Source organism: Saimiri boliviensis, chromosome 7 (genome assembly GCF_048565385.1).
Source record: "Saimiri boliviensis isolate mSaiBol1 chromosome 7, mSaiBol1.pri, whole genome shotgun sequence".
Taxonomy (NCBI): Eukaryota; Metazoa; Chordata; class Mammalia; order Primates; family Cebidae; genus Saimiri; species Saimiri boliviensis.
This window is the reverse complement of record NC_133455.1, coordinates 80,398,269-80,413,203: the sequence shown is the minus strand read 5'-3', so window position 1 is coordinate 80,413,203 and position 14,935 is coordinate 80,398,269. Positions and strand designations below refer to the sequence as shown.

The window sequence follows — 14,935 nt, the reverse complement described above, 5'->3', positions numbered from 1 at the left end:
AACCTCTGCCTCCCGGATTCAAACAATTCTCCTGCCTCAGCATTCCAAGCAGCTGGGACTACAGGTGCACATGACCACACCCAGCTAATTTTTTGTATTTTAGTGGAGACGGGGTTTCATCCAGTTGCCTAGGCTGGTCTCAAACTCTTGAACTGGGCAATCTGCCCACCTCAGCTTCCCAAAGTGCTAGGATGACAGGCATGAGCTACTACTTGGCCAAAATAAAGAATTTTTTAAAAAGAAAAAAATCAATGGGACCAAAGTTATTTTTTTAAAAAGATCGATAAAATTGACAACCTTTTAGCTTAACTGACCAAGAAAGAGAAAAGACACAAATTGCTAAAATCAAGAACAAAAGAGGGGACATCAATACTGATCCCACAGAAATAAACAGAATTATAAAGGAATATTATGAACCGTCATATGCCAAAAATCAGATAACTTAGATGACATGGGCAGATTTCTAAGAAGACACAAACTATTGAAACTAACTCAAGTAAAAATAAACAATATATGTGGACTCATAACAAGAGATTGAATTTGTACTTTAAAACTTCCCACAAAGAAAAGCCGAGGTTCAGATGGCTTCACAAGTGAATTCCACCAAACATTTAAAGAAGATTAACACCAGTCCTTCACAAACTCTTCTAGAATAGAAAAGGACAGAACAATTCCCAAACCATTTTATGACGCCAATATTATTCTGATACCAATACCAGATAAAGACATTACAAGAAAACAATAGACCAACACCTATTAGAAATATAGATGCAAAAATCCTCAATAAAACACTGGCAAACTGAAACCGGAAGCGTGTAAGGACTAGATACAATGACCAAATGGGATTGATCCCAGGAATGTAAGATTTGTTTAATATCTGAAAATCATTCAGGGTAATACACCACATTAACAGAATGAAGGACAAAAACCACGTTCACCTCAATAGATGACAAAAAAGCTTCTAACAAAATCCAACACCCTATCATGATAAAAATCCGGCCAACAGAAAAAAAATGTCCTCAATTTGATAAGGGACATCTATAAAAAGCCAACAGTTAATATCTCTAATGGTGAAAGAAAGACTGTTTTCCCCTTAAGATCAGGAACAAGATAAGGATGTCTGGTCTTGCCACTTCTGCTCAACATACTAAAGGTTTGAGCCAGAGCAACTAGGCAAGAAGAAGAAATAACAAACATACTGAATTTGTGTAGAGAAAAATGTGAAATCTAGGGGCTGTATGGGCACTAAAAGTCATTATTCTTTTGCTGTTTGTGAAAAGAGAGATAATACTTCATTGTTACATAAAATGAAAGATTGAAAATGGCTCTCTTAAGAGGCTAGTAGAAAGCTGTGGATTTTGTGTCGAAACTGGAAAACAAGTGCTGATCATTGAAATATAAATGTAAAATGTGATTCATAAGAACACGCATACCAGAAACATAATTACAATAAACAGAGATTCTAGTCTTTTGAACAGTTTTGGTCAGGTCTTGAGATGTGAGAGAATGCTTTACTGATGTGAAGAAACCACCTGGCAGCAACACCCTGAATCACAGGAATAACACCTGGGAGGAAATAAAAGGCCCTTTTCAATAAGACTAAGAAAATCCAAATCTACAAAGTGATGCCTGGAGGTTGGAATATAAAAGTCCCGAATTCCTCTAAAATGAAAATAGTTCCACAAAACAGAATAAAATTGCAAGGAAAGGAGGCCAATAACTGATTATTTAGATAACTGATAAATCTGTCCATGGCAGCAGCACGTAAACACTAAATCATTTGATGCATCTTCAGTTAGGATCTCCAACTCCTAATTTAGTGAGTAGCTATGATAGCAAGCTCCTGTTTAGCAAGCTACACATATGCTTCCAACAAATCATCACATCTCCCTTTTAACAACCTACATAATCAACCTTCAAAAAAAAACCAACTCCATCAATTACAATTAAATAATGCTATTTTATTTAGTAAAGAAGTAAGGTGCTATCTTCCTCTTCACCTCAGATTTACCTATCTCTTTATACTAGAGCAGTAAATAATTGTCTTTTTACCAATCAGCTAATCTCACATCAAAAAAAAAAAAAAAATCAATGTTGCATGTGCAACAGACTAAGAGTCAACCAAGAATGTGGACTTTTTGTCTACCTACAGTACAAATTATTCTCTGCTACATGAATAAACAACCTACAGAGTGAAAATATACTCTGAAATTTATTCCAGAACACTGAAGTATAACACATACCTGTGTGTCCTATTAAACTGGCTTAAGTTTATATTGTGAACAACAAGCCATGTGGGTGGTTTCAGTAGTTGGGAAAGCCGCAGATAATGAAAAGGATTATATTTACAGTTCCTAGGGACTCACTGAAGGTCACTAGTCAACTTCACAGTGAAGTATTCTGCTGCACTAAACTCAGTGAAGAAACATGTGCAAAGACAAAGGTGATTAGCTAAGTTATGTAAATAATATCATGGTGAAAGTCTATTAGGAACTAATATTCCATTAATAGGAACAATCAAAATAAAAGTCAATGTGAAGCTACAGTTTTCTGGTACAAATATCTCAGGATTCCTTGTGTGTGTGCAAGGGCTCATGTGCACTAAATATATTACCAAAGAACATGTGTGCAAATACACAAAACTAAAAACATGACCGTAGGAAAAGGGCCAAAGAATAAAGATGTTGATTCAAAAGAGTTTCCAACCGACGAGCCTCGGGTCTGTAAAGTAAGACCCAAGATCATTATTGTTGAAATGAATGAATACATCTAAGTGAAACAAGCAGAACAGGTGATGTTAGATTATTTCACTGACAAAGAATAAATGGAGAAAACTTCATAAGCTTTATTGATCAGCTTGTTCTAAATATAAGGCATGACACAGCATCAGAAAGAGAGAAGATAAACAAAGGGAAGAATTAGGCTACTGTGAAATGAGTAGTAAACAAGCAAGGCAGGGTTAAAGCCTATGGTGTAAAAACAGCAGTGAAGATCAAAGAGATAAAAGAAACATCCAAGATTATTCTGGAGGTATAATATAAAATATTAAATACAGGGGGGAATGTAATTATGTTTTTAACTTATATAGTAAAACAAAGAATACCATGGTCTGTGTCTTAAATACTGTGATTCCAATTATGTTTATGACTCAAAGAGTTTCAGAGTTTTTGACGGAGAGCTGATTCTATTAACTGATAAAAGTGAAACATTTTTAAAAGTGTAGTTTGTAAGTATAAGTAAATTAAAAAAAAAAAACAAGACAAAACTATAAAGTGGTAGAAAGAAATATGTTGTATAAGTTAAGTGATAAGGGAAGAAAGTGTCACAAGAAAATGTGAAGCTGGAAAGTCCCTTCCAGATAAAAGCCACAGGTAAGGAATCACTGACACACAGCATGAGTCAATGTCTTGGATAAAATGCAATATTCAAATTTACAAATTACAGTTCCTATTACAGATTAAGAGCCACATTATAAGAATCAGCATTTACCATGGTTTCTGATTAAATGAATAGCTCGATGATGCCCCATCTCCTGGAGGACCTGTAAAAGGTCACCGATGGTCTTGTTTTTCTGTGCCCAGGACCAAAGTAATTCTCTTGTTCCACTTTTACCTTGGTCTACATATTTTTCAATATGACGAACATCCAGCCAGCTGCTTGAAAGTCGCTCTGCTGTGGAAATTGAAATATAAAGAAACAAAGAATTGTTTACTGTACTTTTATTGAAATACTTGTTTTTGCATACCTTATGTTTTATTTCCTCTTATTTATAACTTTAACTTTCCTCTAATTTATAACTTTTATTTTGAACTCATTTGGCATATACTCACCTGCGTTGTGCTAATGCTGACATCTTACCACAATACAATGACCAGAATCAGTGATAACTGCAAACCTTACTGTTTAACTTAACGAGTTTTTCCACCAATGCCTGTTTTTTGTTCTAAGATCCTATCCAATTTTCCATCTTATATTTAATTGTTCCTTCTACTTAATCTCCTCCAATCTGTGATGGTCCCTCAGTCTTCCCTTGTCTTTCAGGACAGTAAATTATATTGTCCTTATCAGTACATAATATCAAAAGGTTTAGGATAGGAATATCTTATCAAAAATAACGTTTATTTTGATCACTTGGTGAAGGGAGTGTCTTCAGTGTCTCTACTATAAAATTATCTTTCCCTTTATAATGAACAAATATTTGGGGGGAGATACTTTGAGATTATGAAAATACCCTGCTTCTCCTCGGATTTGAGCCACTAACATTTGCATCCACCAGTGGATCTTATTTATCACAATTATTACTACAATGTTTGCTTAATAGTGATTTTTCTATTTTCCCTTGTTCCTTCTATGCTCATGAACTCTTCTGTAAGAAACAGCTGTCCTTTCTCCTACATTTATTTATTTACTTATCTAGTTGTTTATTTATATCTATGGGCTCAGAAATATTTATTTTATCCTACAGGTTAAAATCCAGTACTATCATTAACAATTTTGTTCCTAAAATCGTTCTAGCTTTGTCCATTTAGGTTGGCTCTTGTGTTCTTTTTTTTTACCCACTTTCTTTTTTCTTTTTCTTTCTTTTTTTTTGAGACAGGATCTCACTCTGTCACCCAGGTCGGAGTGCAGTGGGGCAATCTCAGCTCAGTGCAGCCTCCATCTCCCAGGCTCAAGCAATTCTCCCACCTCAGCCTCCTGAACAGCTGCAGCTATAGCTGTGCACTGCACCATCATGTCCAGCAAATTTTTGTATTTGTGTGTGTGTGGTTTTACTTTTTCTTTTTTGGTAGAGATGGGTTTTGCCACATTGCCCCAACTGGTCTCAAATTCCTAGGTTCAAGCTCAAGCAATCTACCTGCCTTGGCCTTCCAAAATCCTGGGATTTCATGTGTGAACTACCATAGCAGGCCTCTTGTGTTCTTTTGACAGGCTCTATCTTTTTGTACGTATCTCCTTGTTTTCTGGCACTACAAAGTGCTCCAGGCTCATTTAGTATTTCCCTCTTCCCATGACTAGAATTATTTGTCTAATGATCTCCGGTGTCTTTGTTGGACAATGTTGTATTGAAGCTCAATCCTGGTGCTAGAACTGCTCACTGTGGCCAGGGTTCCATTGCTTCTAGGTACTCCAATAAAACAGAGCAAGGAAATATAGTTTTGTACACCAATCCATGGATCTCTCTTTCTCTATCTGTATGTGCATATGTTAAAAAACAAGAATTTATTCTAATGCTTCTGATTCGAATCCAACATCACAAGGTATATTTTAATCCTTCCTCATTTGTAACTTTATTCTTGAACAATAATATTATTGATAATATATTGACTTGTTTAACTCTACAATGCAGATAAAGTACTTTCAGAATTGCCAGACCATACCCCTGTGAGAAACACATTAACAAAATTAGAACACAATAATTATTTCTGTCTTTAGCATAAAAGCACATCCAGTTAAAGATGCTGTGTGTTCCAAAGTGACTTAGATGAATTCTTTTCTTCCTCACCCCTTCAGTGTGGTTATTATTCATTTGTAATACAGTTAGATTCAGTTGTTGAAGGAATGGTGTCTTGTTCCCCCTGTCTTGCTGTTGAACATTTTTGAGAAATTAAAAGCTAATATCTGGGAAAAATCAGGGAAATGTTTTACTAGGATACTAGGCTTTAAATAATTCAATTAAGGTTTTGCATAAACATCTTAAAGCTGTACTGAAAGTATACGAGTGTTTGTGGCACCTTGATTTAACAGGATTCTTCACGTGAAAATTTACATTGCCTTTCTGCATAACTTCCAAATTTTAAAGTGTACTTTGAGGCAAAGAGGGGAGAAAGAAAGCAAATGACAGAAAAGGTGGTCTTGTTCCTATGATAGTATTCCCAATCTGGAATATTGAACACTAAAATTAACAATGTGTTTTTGGGCTATTGATGGTGATGGCGGCATCCTTTCATAACTTTACCTTCCAGAGAAACTAAAAAATGTAGGATCCTGGATACAGGTCTATGGATAAAAACCCACTGCTATCTGAGGGTGGCCATGGGGGACCCCTGACATGCCATTATAACCAGTTTTAGGAGCTCAGCACCCTTTCATCCTGCCACACACCAATATGTGGAAGCTGACCTCCAGCAGTAATCAAGGTGACCTCATAGGAGACAGAACTCCTCTCTCCACCAAGGAGAGACTTCAAAGGCAGATGTGCTTTTAAAAGGCAATGGTTGCTCAGATCTCAGAAGAATGATAAGTCTTGTGAAACTTTCTTCTGTTAAAAGTCTGTTTCAGGGCCAGGCGTGGTGGCTCACAACTGTAATTCTAGGACTTTGGGAGGCAGAGGCAGGAGAATCACTTGAGGTCAGGAGTTTGAGACCAGCCTGGCCAATGTGGCAAAACTCCATCTCTACTAAAAAAATACAAAAATTAGCCAAGCATGGTGGCGTGCACCTGTAGTCCCAGCTCCTCAGGAGGCTAAGGTGGGAGAATCACTTGAACTGAGGAAGCAGAGGTTGCAGTGAGCTGAGATCATGCCATTGTACTCCAGCCTGGCAAACAGAGTGAGACTCTTGTTTCCAAAAAAAAAAAGTCTGTTTCAGAGTTCAAAGGTTATTAATTTCTTAGGGAGTTGCTACACCAATTACAGTATTTGAAATCAAGCCAGCAGGCCTTTGCTGGAATATTCAGTTTACATCAACTTTATAGTCCCATTGGGGCTATGAGTAAATCCTGAAACCATTACTGGTCCTCTTTCTGTGAGCTAAAAATTGACATGGTAGACATTATTAGTGCCACCAATACTTCCAACCGTCTATTCCATTTCCCCGCTCTTTCAGGTTAGACGCCCCTCTGTGTCTCTTCCATCAAGAAACACTGAAAAGCCAGGACGCAATTCACCACATGTTGACAGGGGGCTGCCTCAAGATCAAAGCAGCCTGAAATACTGAGCCACCACATGGAGCGCAGTTTGCTAGACTGCCAGTGCCCTTCCCGGGAGCAAAAAGTAAACTTCTGCTATGTGAAACCACTGAGATTTTGGTGGTGCTTGTTACTGCAGCATAGCTTAGTCTATCCTGATGGATATACACAAGATCATAACTTGAATTTTGTTACTCTGCTGCAGTCTATACCAGAACAGAGTTAAAGAGAGTAGCAGCATTTGTAATTATCTATCAAACAAGGGAAGATAAAATCCAGACATTCTATTTGAATGCATGCTTAGGTTGTAGGGAAAGAAAAATAGCTAGAATAAAACATCTGACATCACTGAGTTGGAATGTCTTTGCCCTTCTTCCGTATTTCAAGTTCTGGCAAGAATATATTCATTCCTTGTTTTTTGGAGAGATGATTTTCGCAAAGAGACAAAGACTATCCAAATGCCAATATATGTTCTAGATAGCTTATTATTTTTTTAAAAAAGCCTTTAAAAATCAAAAAATATTAGCCAAGTATGATAATGTTATTTTAATATATTTCTGATGAGATAGTCTACCTATTTGGTTGAGGCACATTTTTAAAAAACACTTTATTTAGCTATTTCCACAAGCTCTTAAGAGAAATACTGCAAATCAGTGCAGTTCAAAAATTTGTTGAATATCTACTATGTGCCAGCAATACAGTAATTGTATGTTCCAAGTGTGGGTTGAGCATGAAGACAGGTCTTTAACTAAAGACGAGAACACCAGGGAAGCCTTTCTGGAGGGGTAGTTTCAGGAGCCTGAGCCATGTCATGTCTAAAGCTGAGTACTTCTCAAAAGAGGCCAATTTTCAAGAACTATTGGATAGAGTACAGTATCCTGGGGAGGAAAAAATAATCACTAGAGTTTCAGATTGAAAACAAGACAAATGAACGATTCAGAGCTCTGTAGACTGTCCTGCTTTCCCAGGAGAAAAGTTCTTAGTCAAAACAGAGCATTTCCATGGGCCTCTGGGTGAATACAGGAACGCATGTATTTAGCAGTGGCATTGCCGTTGACCTATGACACAACTCCAGGCGAAACAGCCTCACTGAACAATCTCAAACTTCTCAATAACAAATGTCCCTGTAGTCCCACTTAAAACATATAATAAATCTTCTTGCTCTTCCCTGGGCCTGCTAATTAATTATAACACCTCTAATCTTTAAAACACTTCCTATTCTCAAAACGAATATTCCAACAAGAGAACTCTAAATATCAAATTTCAGCGAAGCGAAAGTTTAGGTTTCTACTTTTTCTATTAGAAACTTAACTGGGGCTGAGTGCAGTGGCTCACATCTGTAATCCCAGCACTTTGGGAAACCAAGGGAGGAGAACCGCTTGAGCCCAGGAGTTTAAGACCAGTCTGGGCAACATGGCAAAACCCCCTCTCTATGAAAAATTTAAAATTTAGCCAGGCTTGGTGGTGTACACGCACTTGCAGTCCTAACTACTTGGGTGGCTGAGGTGGGAGGATAGCTTGAGCCCAGGAGGTCAAAGCTACTATGAGCCGAGACTGCACCACTGCATTCCGGCCTGGGTGACAGAGTGAGACTCTGCCTCCAAAAACAAAAAGGAGAAAGAAAAGAAAATTAATTGGCTAATATTTACAGAGTATTAGGCATAATGTATCATATAAATTCACAGTAATGAATATTTAAATAACAGGCTTCTTACTTTTTCTTTTGTAAAATAAAATCATTCCCTCTACCCTTTGAAACTTTGGGATAAGACATATGCACATAATTTAACAATGGTGATGAGGGAAAATGATTTTTTGGACTACCACAGTCAGGGAAGGAAAGAAGGGGTAACCAAATACCACCTAGCTTTGCAACAGAAGTGGCTTGGGGCAAGGTTTCGCTACGCTGAAGCAGGCGTCCCCAAACTTTTTACACAGGGAGCCAGTTCACTGTCCCTCAGACCGTTGGAGGGCCACCACATACTGTGCTCCTCTCACTGACCACCAATGAAAGAGGCACCCCTTCCTGAAGTGCCGCCGGGGGTCGGATAAACGGCCTCAGGGTGCCACGTGCGACCCGCGGGCTATAGTTTGGGGACGCCTCGGCTAAAGGAATAGAAAAGGGTCTGTCAAATGCGGAATTGTTTCAGAAACAGTGAAGGGGACATGTGAGGGCTAAAGGGACATGAGAATGCTTGGAGCCAAGCGTTCATGCTAAAAAAAAAAAAAAAAAAAAAAAGGCAAACAAGCTCCAGGTCTCTATGTTACCTTGTATCTCCAGAAACATGTTTAGCCACATAGTTCAATACATTTTTGCTGACTGACAGACAGAGGCCCTGAGTGTTAGCATGAGAAGTGAACTTCATTCTGAAAGCAATGGGACCAATTAAGATATCTGAAAAGGTGATGCAAAGATTGAAGCTTCACCTTTTGGAAGATCCATCTAGTAGCAGGAGTCTCAGATAAAATATTTACACATAAAAAGGTATAAACATGTTCTAGCTCGCAACAATTCCCACAGTAGGAAAGGCACAGTTTATAGCAATTAAGGAAATCCAGAGTAAACATTTCAAGTCCCAGCGAATGTCAGCTTTTCATTCCATACTTTCCATAAATTCCATTCTCCGTTTTTCTTTTTTTAGTTTCTCAATTTCCCTTTTAAAACTGCAGCAGGCCATGACTCTGTGCTGTCCCGTCCTGTGACTTGGCTGAGAAACTGCCAATATCAGATGCTCTCCCTAAGGCACATTTCTGAGATTCAGCTGGAATACGAATGAACAGATGCCAAATGAACTGGGGTTTAAAGTTCTCTAACATTGACCGGGGCAGATAGTTCTGTGTTTGTACCAAATCTAAGGAAAGCTAGATTAGTCAAAGGCATCTTTCTAATGGCAGAAGCTCATGGTAAAAAACTGACCCAGACTGTTAAAATGAATACTGCCTACATGCATGGATTGCTTTCGGACTGGAAACAAAATGTTTTCTTTTTTTCCAACTGGTGATTCACACTGCAACCTTAATAGCTTTTCTCTAATGATGATGCATTATGAATAGAAACATCGCTAAAGAGTATTATTAGCATCCATCAAATGTATACTTCATTTAGATCCAATTCTATAAAATAGCTCTAATCTGATACAATAGAAATGCAAACTCTTGACATGTTAATTACATTCTTCAATATTCATCATTTTATTCAACTCTCCCTTCCTCGTTCCCTTTCAGAATATAGGATGTTCTTTACTCACCGTACATATCAAATAAAAATAAAGAGAGAAGTTCTCAATGACTAATTGTGTTGATAAAGTTAAAAGCATTCTAAACTGAAAACATAAATTAAGAAAAATATGCTGTTAGTTAAGCATTGTTTAAAACCATTTTTTTGGAACACAAATCTTTTGTTGAAAGTCATATTGGAGTCACATAAGCCAAAAAGTCAACCTAAGAAGTTCAGAAATCAGTTGCTCAAAGGTCCTTGAAGGTTGTTTTAAGAGTACAGGATTTTCTAGGTATTGCTAACCTCTGGGGTTTTCAGTTGCAGAAATCACGTCTCCATATGCAAATATGTCTCTGAAGGGGATTTTTCAAGTAACGCAACACATCCGTATTTGGACTCTTTGTATTTGCATATAACCACATACCAAAATCCCTGCAAAATTAAGACTGCATTCTCACAAAGCTTGTTTTTAGATATTGTAATAGAAAAAGGAAAGATGCCTCTTTCTTTCTACAAAGCATGCAAAAAATTAGACAATTTTTTTAAAAGAACTTTTAAGATTAAAGATATTTTTAAATCCAAAAAAGTAAAACAAAAGTCAAAATTATAAGTTAGATCTATTCTTCACACCAGACTGTAAGCATTAACACTCACTAGTTAAAACATTTGATAAGAAACAGTTCTTATTCATACTTAAGCTCATGTGGACATTTTACTCCATGCCTAAGTAGGACTCATAACTGGGGAGGGCTGTGCGTGACTTCCCAGGTGCCCCTCTGTCTGTCCTGCTCTCTTAATCCTAGACACAGGTAGGAAGCAAACATTAACTACCTCTGGGAGAGAATTCACCCTCAACATCAAGGTTTCAGTCAGAAGCTATGTAATTTCATTCCCAGGTGACTATCATTACTATTTCCCCACACATTCTTCCCTTGTTAAACTTTTATAGGTCTGTTGCCTACACTAAATTGGAAAATTCTTACATGCAGGGACTAGGACATTGTATTTACAGTGCTTTGTCAAAGATTCTGCCCAACAAGGTTTTGGATGTTTAATAGACATTTGTTGATTCATTAATCTATTCAAAACACATATATTTACTGAGTGCCTGCTCTGTGCTAAGTACAATTTTAGATGTTAAGAACGTCAGCAGGAAACATGGAGAATAAACAAACATATGTGTTTTTACATGTATATAGTTTATGTTACACATACGCAGAGATACTTACACATATGAAGTATGTGAGCGGTGGTAAATGATACAAAGAAAAGTAAAGTGGAAAAGAGGCATAAGGGAGTGGGGGAGGTATCAATTTTAAAACAGTGGTCACAGTCAGGCACAGTGGCTCACACCTGTAATGCCAGGATTTTGGGAGGCTGAGGTGTGTGGATCACCTAAGTCAGGAATTCAAGACCAGCTTGGCCCACATGGTGAAACCCAGTCTCTACCAAAAATCCAAAAAAGCAGCCAGGTGTGGTGGCAGACACTTGTAATCCCAGCTAGGATGTAATCCTCAGCTAGGAGGCTGAGGCAGGGCAATCGCTTGAACCCAGGAGGTGGAGGTTGCAGTGAGCTGAGATTGCATCATTTCACTCCAGCCTGTGCAACAAGAGCGAAACTCCAACTCAAAAAAACCAAATAAAACAAAACAAGAGTGGTCAGAGTAGGTAACATTTAAACAAAACCATGAAGGAAGTGAAGAAGCAAGCCTACAGGTTACTGGCCAGAAGAATGTTCCTTGAGTGTTCAAGGAACAAGGAGGCTTATGTGGTTGGGGTCAAGCAAACAAGAGGAAGAACAAAGTGAGAAAAGCCATGCAGGGCTTCAGGGTTTGCTCTGAGTGGCCGAGGAAGCCGCCAGAGGGTTCTGAATAGAGCGATAATAGCATACGCTTTACATGCATCGCAGGCTCGCCAACTGCTGGGCTGAAAAGACACTTGAGCAGGTCAAGGGCAGTAGCAGGGAGTCTGAGCCCAGTCGGCCAACTGTTAAAATAGTGCAGGTGGGATCTGATGGTGGTTGGCACCAGGATGACTGTAGTGGCAGTGGTAAGAAGTGGTCAGATTATTAGATAGATCCTGAAGGCACAGTCGGCAGCATCATTTACTGAGAGGCAGGATGTGGTTTGTGAGAGAAAGTTAAGTCACAAAAGCCTAATATTTTTGGCCTGAACAAATGAAGGATGGAGCTGCTAAAGATGGGAAAACTTTGGGAGGGGTAGGGGGAGCATTTCTGAGCTGTTAAGTTGGAGATGTCTGTCAAACAGGCAAATAGATGCATGAAGATGACGTTCCAGAGGGAGACCTGGGCTAGAAATTTGGGAGTTAGTATATAGATGGAATGTATGTGAATTTAGCAGATAAACAGAAGAGATAAGGTCCATGGACTAAGTGGCCCCCTGAGGCCATTTATCCGGCCCCCCACAGCACTTCAGGAAGGGGCACCTCTTTCATTGGTGGTCACTGAGAGGAGCACAGCATGTGGCGGCCCTCCAACGGTCTGAGGGACAGTGAACTGGCCCCGTGTAAAAAATTTGGGGACGCCTGGACTAAGCCGTCAAGGTACTCTAAGACATAGAGATAAATCTATAGGAGAAGAAAATAAGGACCATGTAATATTCTTTTTTTTTAATTGTATTTGGGCTCTGGGGTATATGTGTACATCCTGCATCCTGCAGGATTGTTGCATAGGTACATACATGCCATGGTGGTTTGCTGTCTCCCTCCGCCCCCGCTCTTTTTTTTTTTTTTTAGAGGAGTCTTGCTCTGTCACCCAGGCTGGAGTGCAGTGGTATGATCCCGGCTCACTACAACACTGGCACCCTAGGTTCAAGAATTCTCCTGCCTCAGCCTCCAAGTAACTGGGATTACAGGCGCCCACCACCACATCAGGCTAATTTTGTATTTTTAGTAGTGACGGGGTTTCACTATGTTGTCCGGGCTAGTCTCTAACTCCTGACCTCAAGCAATCTACCCACCTGGGCCTCTCAAAGTGCTAGGATTACAGGCATGAGCCATAGCGCCCGACAAGAGCATGCCATGTTCTAGAGCAGAAAAAGTGCTTCAAGAAGGAAGGAGTGATCAACTACATCCAATAATATCAAAACTTTGAACCAACCATTGAATTTAGCTGTGGTGACTTCGGATCAGAGGAATTTTAATGAAGCAGTGGGAGGTGAAAGCCTGACTGGAGGGGTTCAAAGAAGAATGGAGGACAGGGAGTATAAACAGCCCTTTTGAGGAATTTTACCATAAAGAGGAAGAGGGCAGTGGAGTGTTAACTTAGAGGAGCAGTGAGAGTTAGACATAACGTTGTAATGTGAGATAAATAACACAGTGGTCAAAAAACCAGGCTTATCTGGGCACGGAGGCTCACACCTGTAATCCCAGCACTTTGGGAGACTGAAGCAGGAGGATTCCTTGAGCCCAGGAGTTTGAGACCAGCCTGGCCCCATCTCTACAAAAAATTAGCCAGGTGTGGTGGCACATGCCTGCAGTTCCAGCTATTTGGGAAACTGAGATGGGAGGATCACTGGAGCCTGGGAGGTCGAGGCTGCAGTGAGTTGTGATCGTGCCACCGCACTTCAACCTGGACGACAGAGTGACAACAACAACAACAACAACAACAGCAACACAAAAAAACGCAGGCTCTCCTGCATATAGTCATTTCTTTCCAAAAAGTACAAAACAGAAAGAGGGGGAAATACAGTAATTGTACAGGGCAGATAGCTGACAGATACCACCTCAGCCTGGTTAACATCAGCAGTGATTAATATCAACAGTGCTAACTCCTGTAAATTATACTGACCCTGAATACAGGTCGGTACTTTATGGTTATCTGCCCCCAAATCCATAACCTCAGTCTGATCATAAGAAAAACATCAGACAAATCCCAAGTGAGGAACAGTCTACAAAATAGCAGATAAGGACCAACCAGTATTCCTCAAAACTGTCAAAGTCATCAAAAACGAGAAAAATCTGAGAAACCATCACAGTCAAGAGGATACAACAACTAAATATAACGTGGTATCCTCGATGGGATCTTGGAACAGAGAAAGGACATCAGGTAAAAGCGAAGGAAGTTTGAATAAAGCCTGGACTTTAGTTAATAATAATGTGTCAATGTTGTAATGAATGTAGCCCATGAATGTAAGATGTTAATAATGGGAAACTGGGTGCAGAGTGTATGCGAAGGATGCAGAGTACCCAGGAATTCTTCCTACTATCTTCTGAACTTTTCTACAAATTTAAAACTGTTCCTAAAAAAAAAAAAATCTATCTAAAATTTAAAAAGAAAAGAAAGGACATAGACTATGCAGTCTGATCATCTGGTTAGAATCTCAGTGTGCCATTTAGAGGACTGTGACTCAAGGCAAGTTACTTAAATTCACTGAGAATCAGTTCCCCTATCTATACAATGGAAATAGGAAGAGTGTCTACCTCATAGAATTGTTGTGATAAGCAAATGAGATGATCCATGTAAAATGCTTACCACAGTGTCTGGCCGATAGTAAGCCCTTGATAGGAGATAGCTTTATTATTATTACTACTTATACTTTGAATCTTTATTGAATACATAAATGCAAACTTAATGTGATTTTACATTTAATTTCTTTAAGTAATTAGTAATAATTTATACGGTAATTTCTCTTTCCTTTCTTGAGAGGAAGAAAATTGAATACAGCCTATTACATATTATCTGCAAAAAGCATTTCTCAGTGCATCATAAGTGGAAAGAGGTTTTATGGTGTCAGCTGCTCTAAACAATTTAATTTAAATACCAATCTATGGTAATGCAATCAGATGAGTTGT

The 14,935-nt window shown here is 38.8% G+C and overlaps 1 protein-coding gene across 4 annotated transcripts in view; it reads right to left on the bottom strand.

Annotated features, from left to right (window-relative positions):
- The window catches only part of IRAK3 (interleukin 1 receptor associated kinase 3), a 69,230-nt gene that overhangs the window by 32,359 nt on the left and 21,936 nt on the right, over positions 1-14,935 (bottom strand). For all 4 annotated transcript variants that reach the window (XM_074402852.1, XM_074402851.1, XM_074402853.1 and 1 more), the window contains one exon: positions 3,490-3,672. In XM_074402852.1, coding sequence (XP_074258953.1) covers positions 3,490-3,529 — 40 coding nt within the window. In that variant the 5' untranslated portion in view covers positions 3,530-3,672. The remainder of the gene's footprint in view (positions 1-3,489; positions 3,673-14,935) is intronic.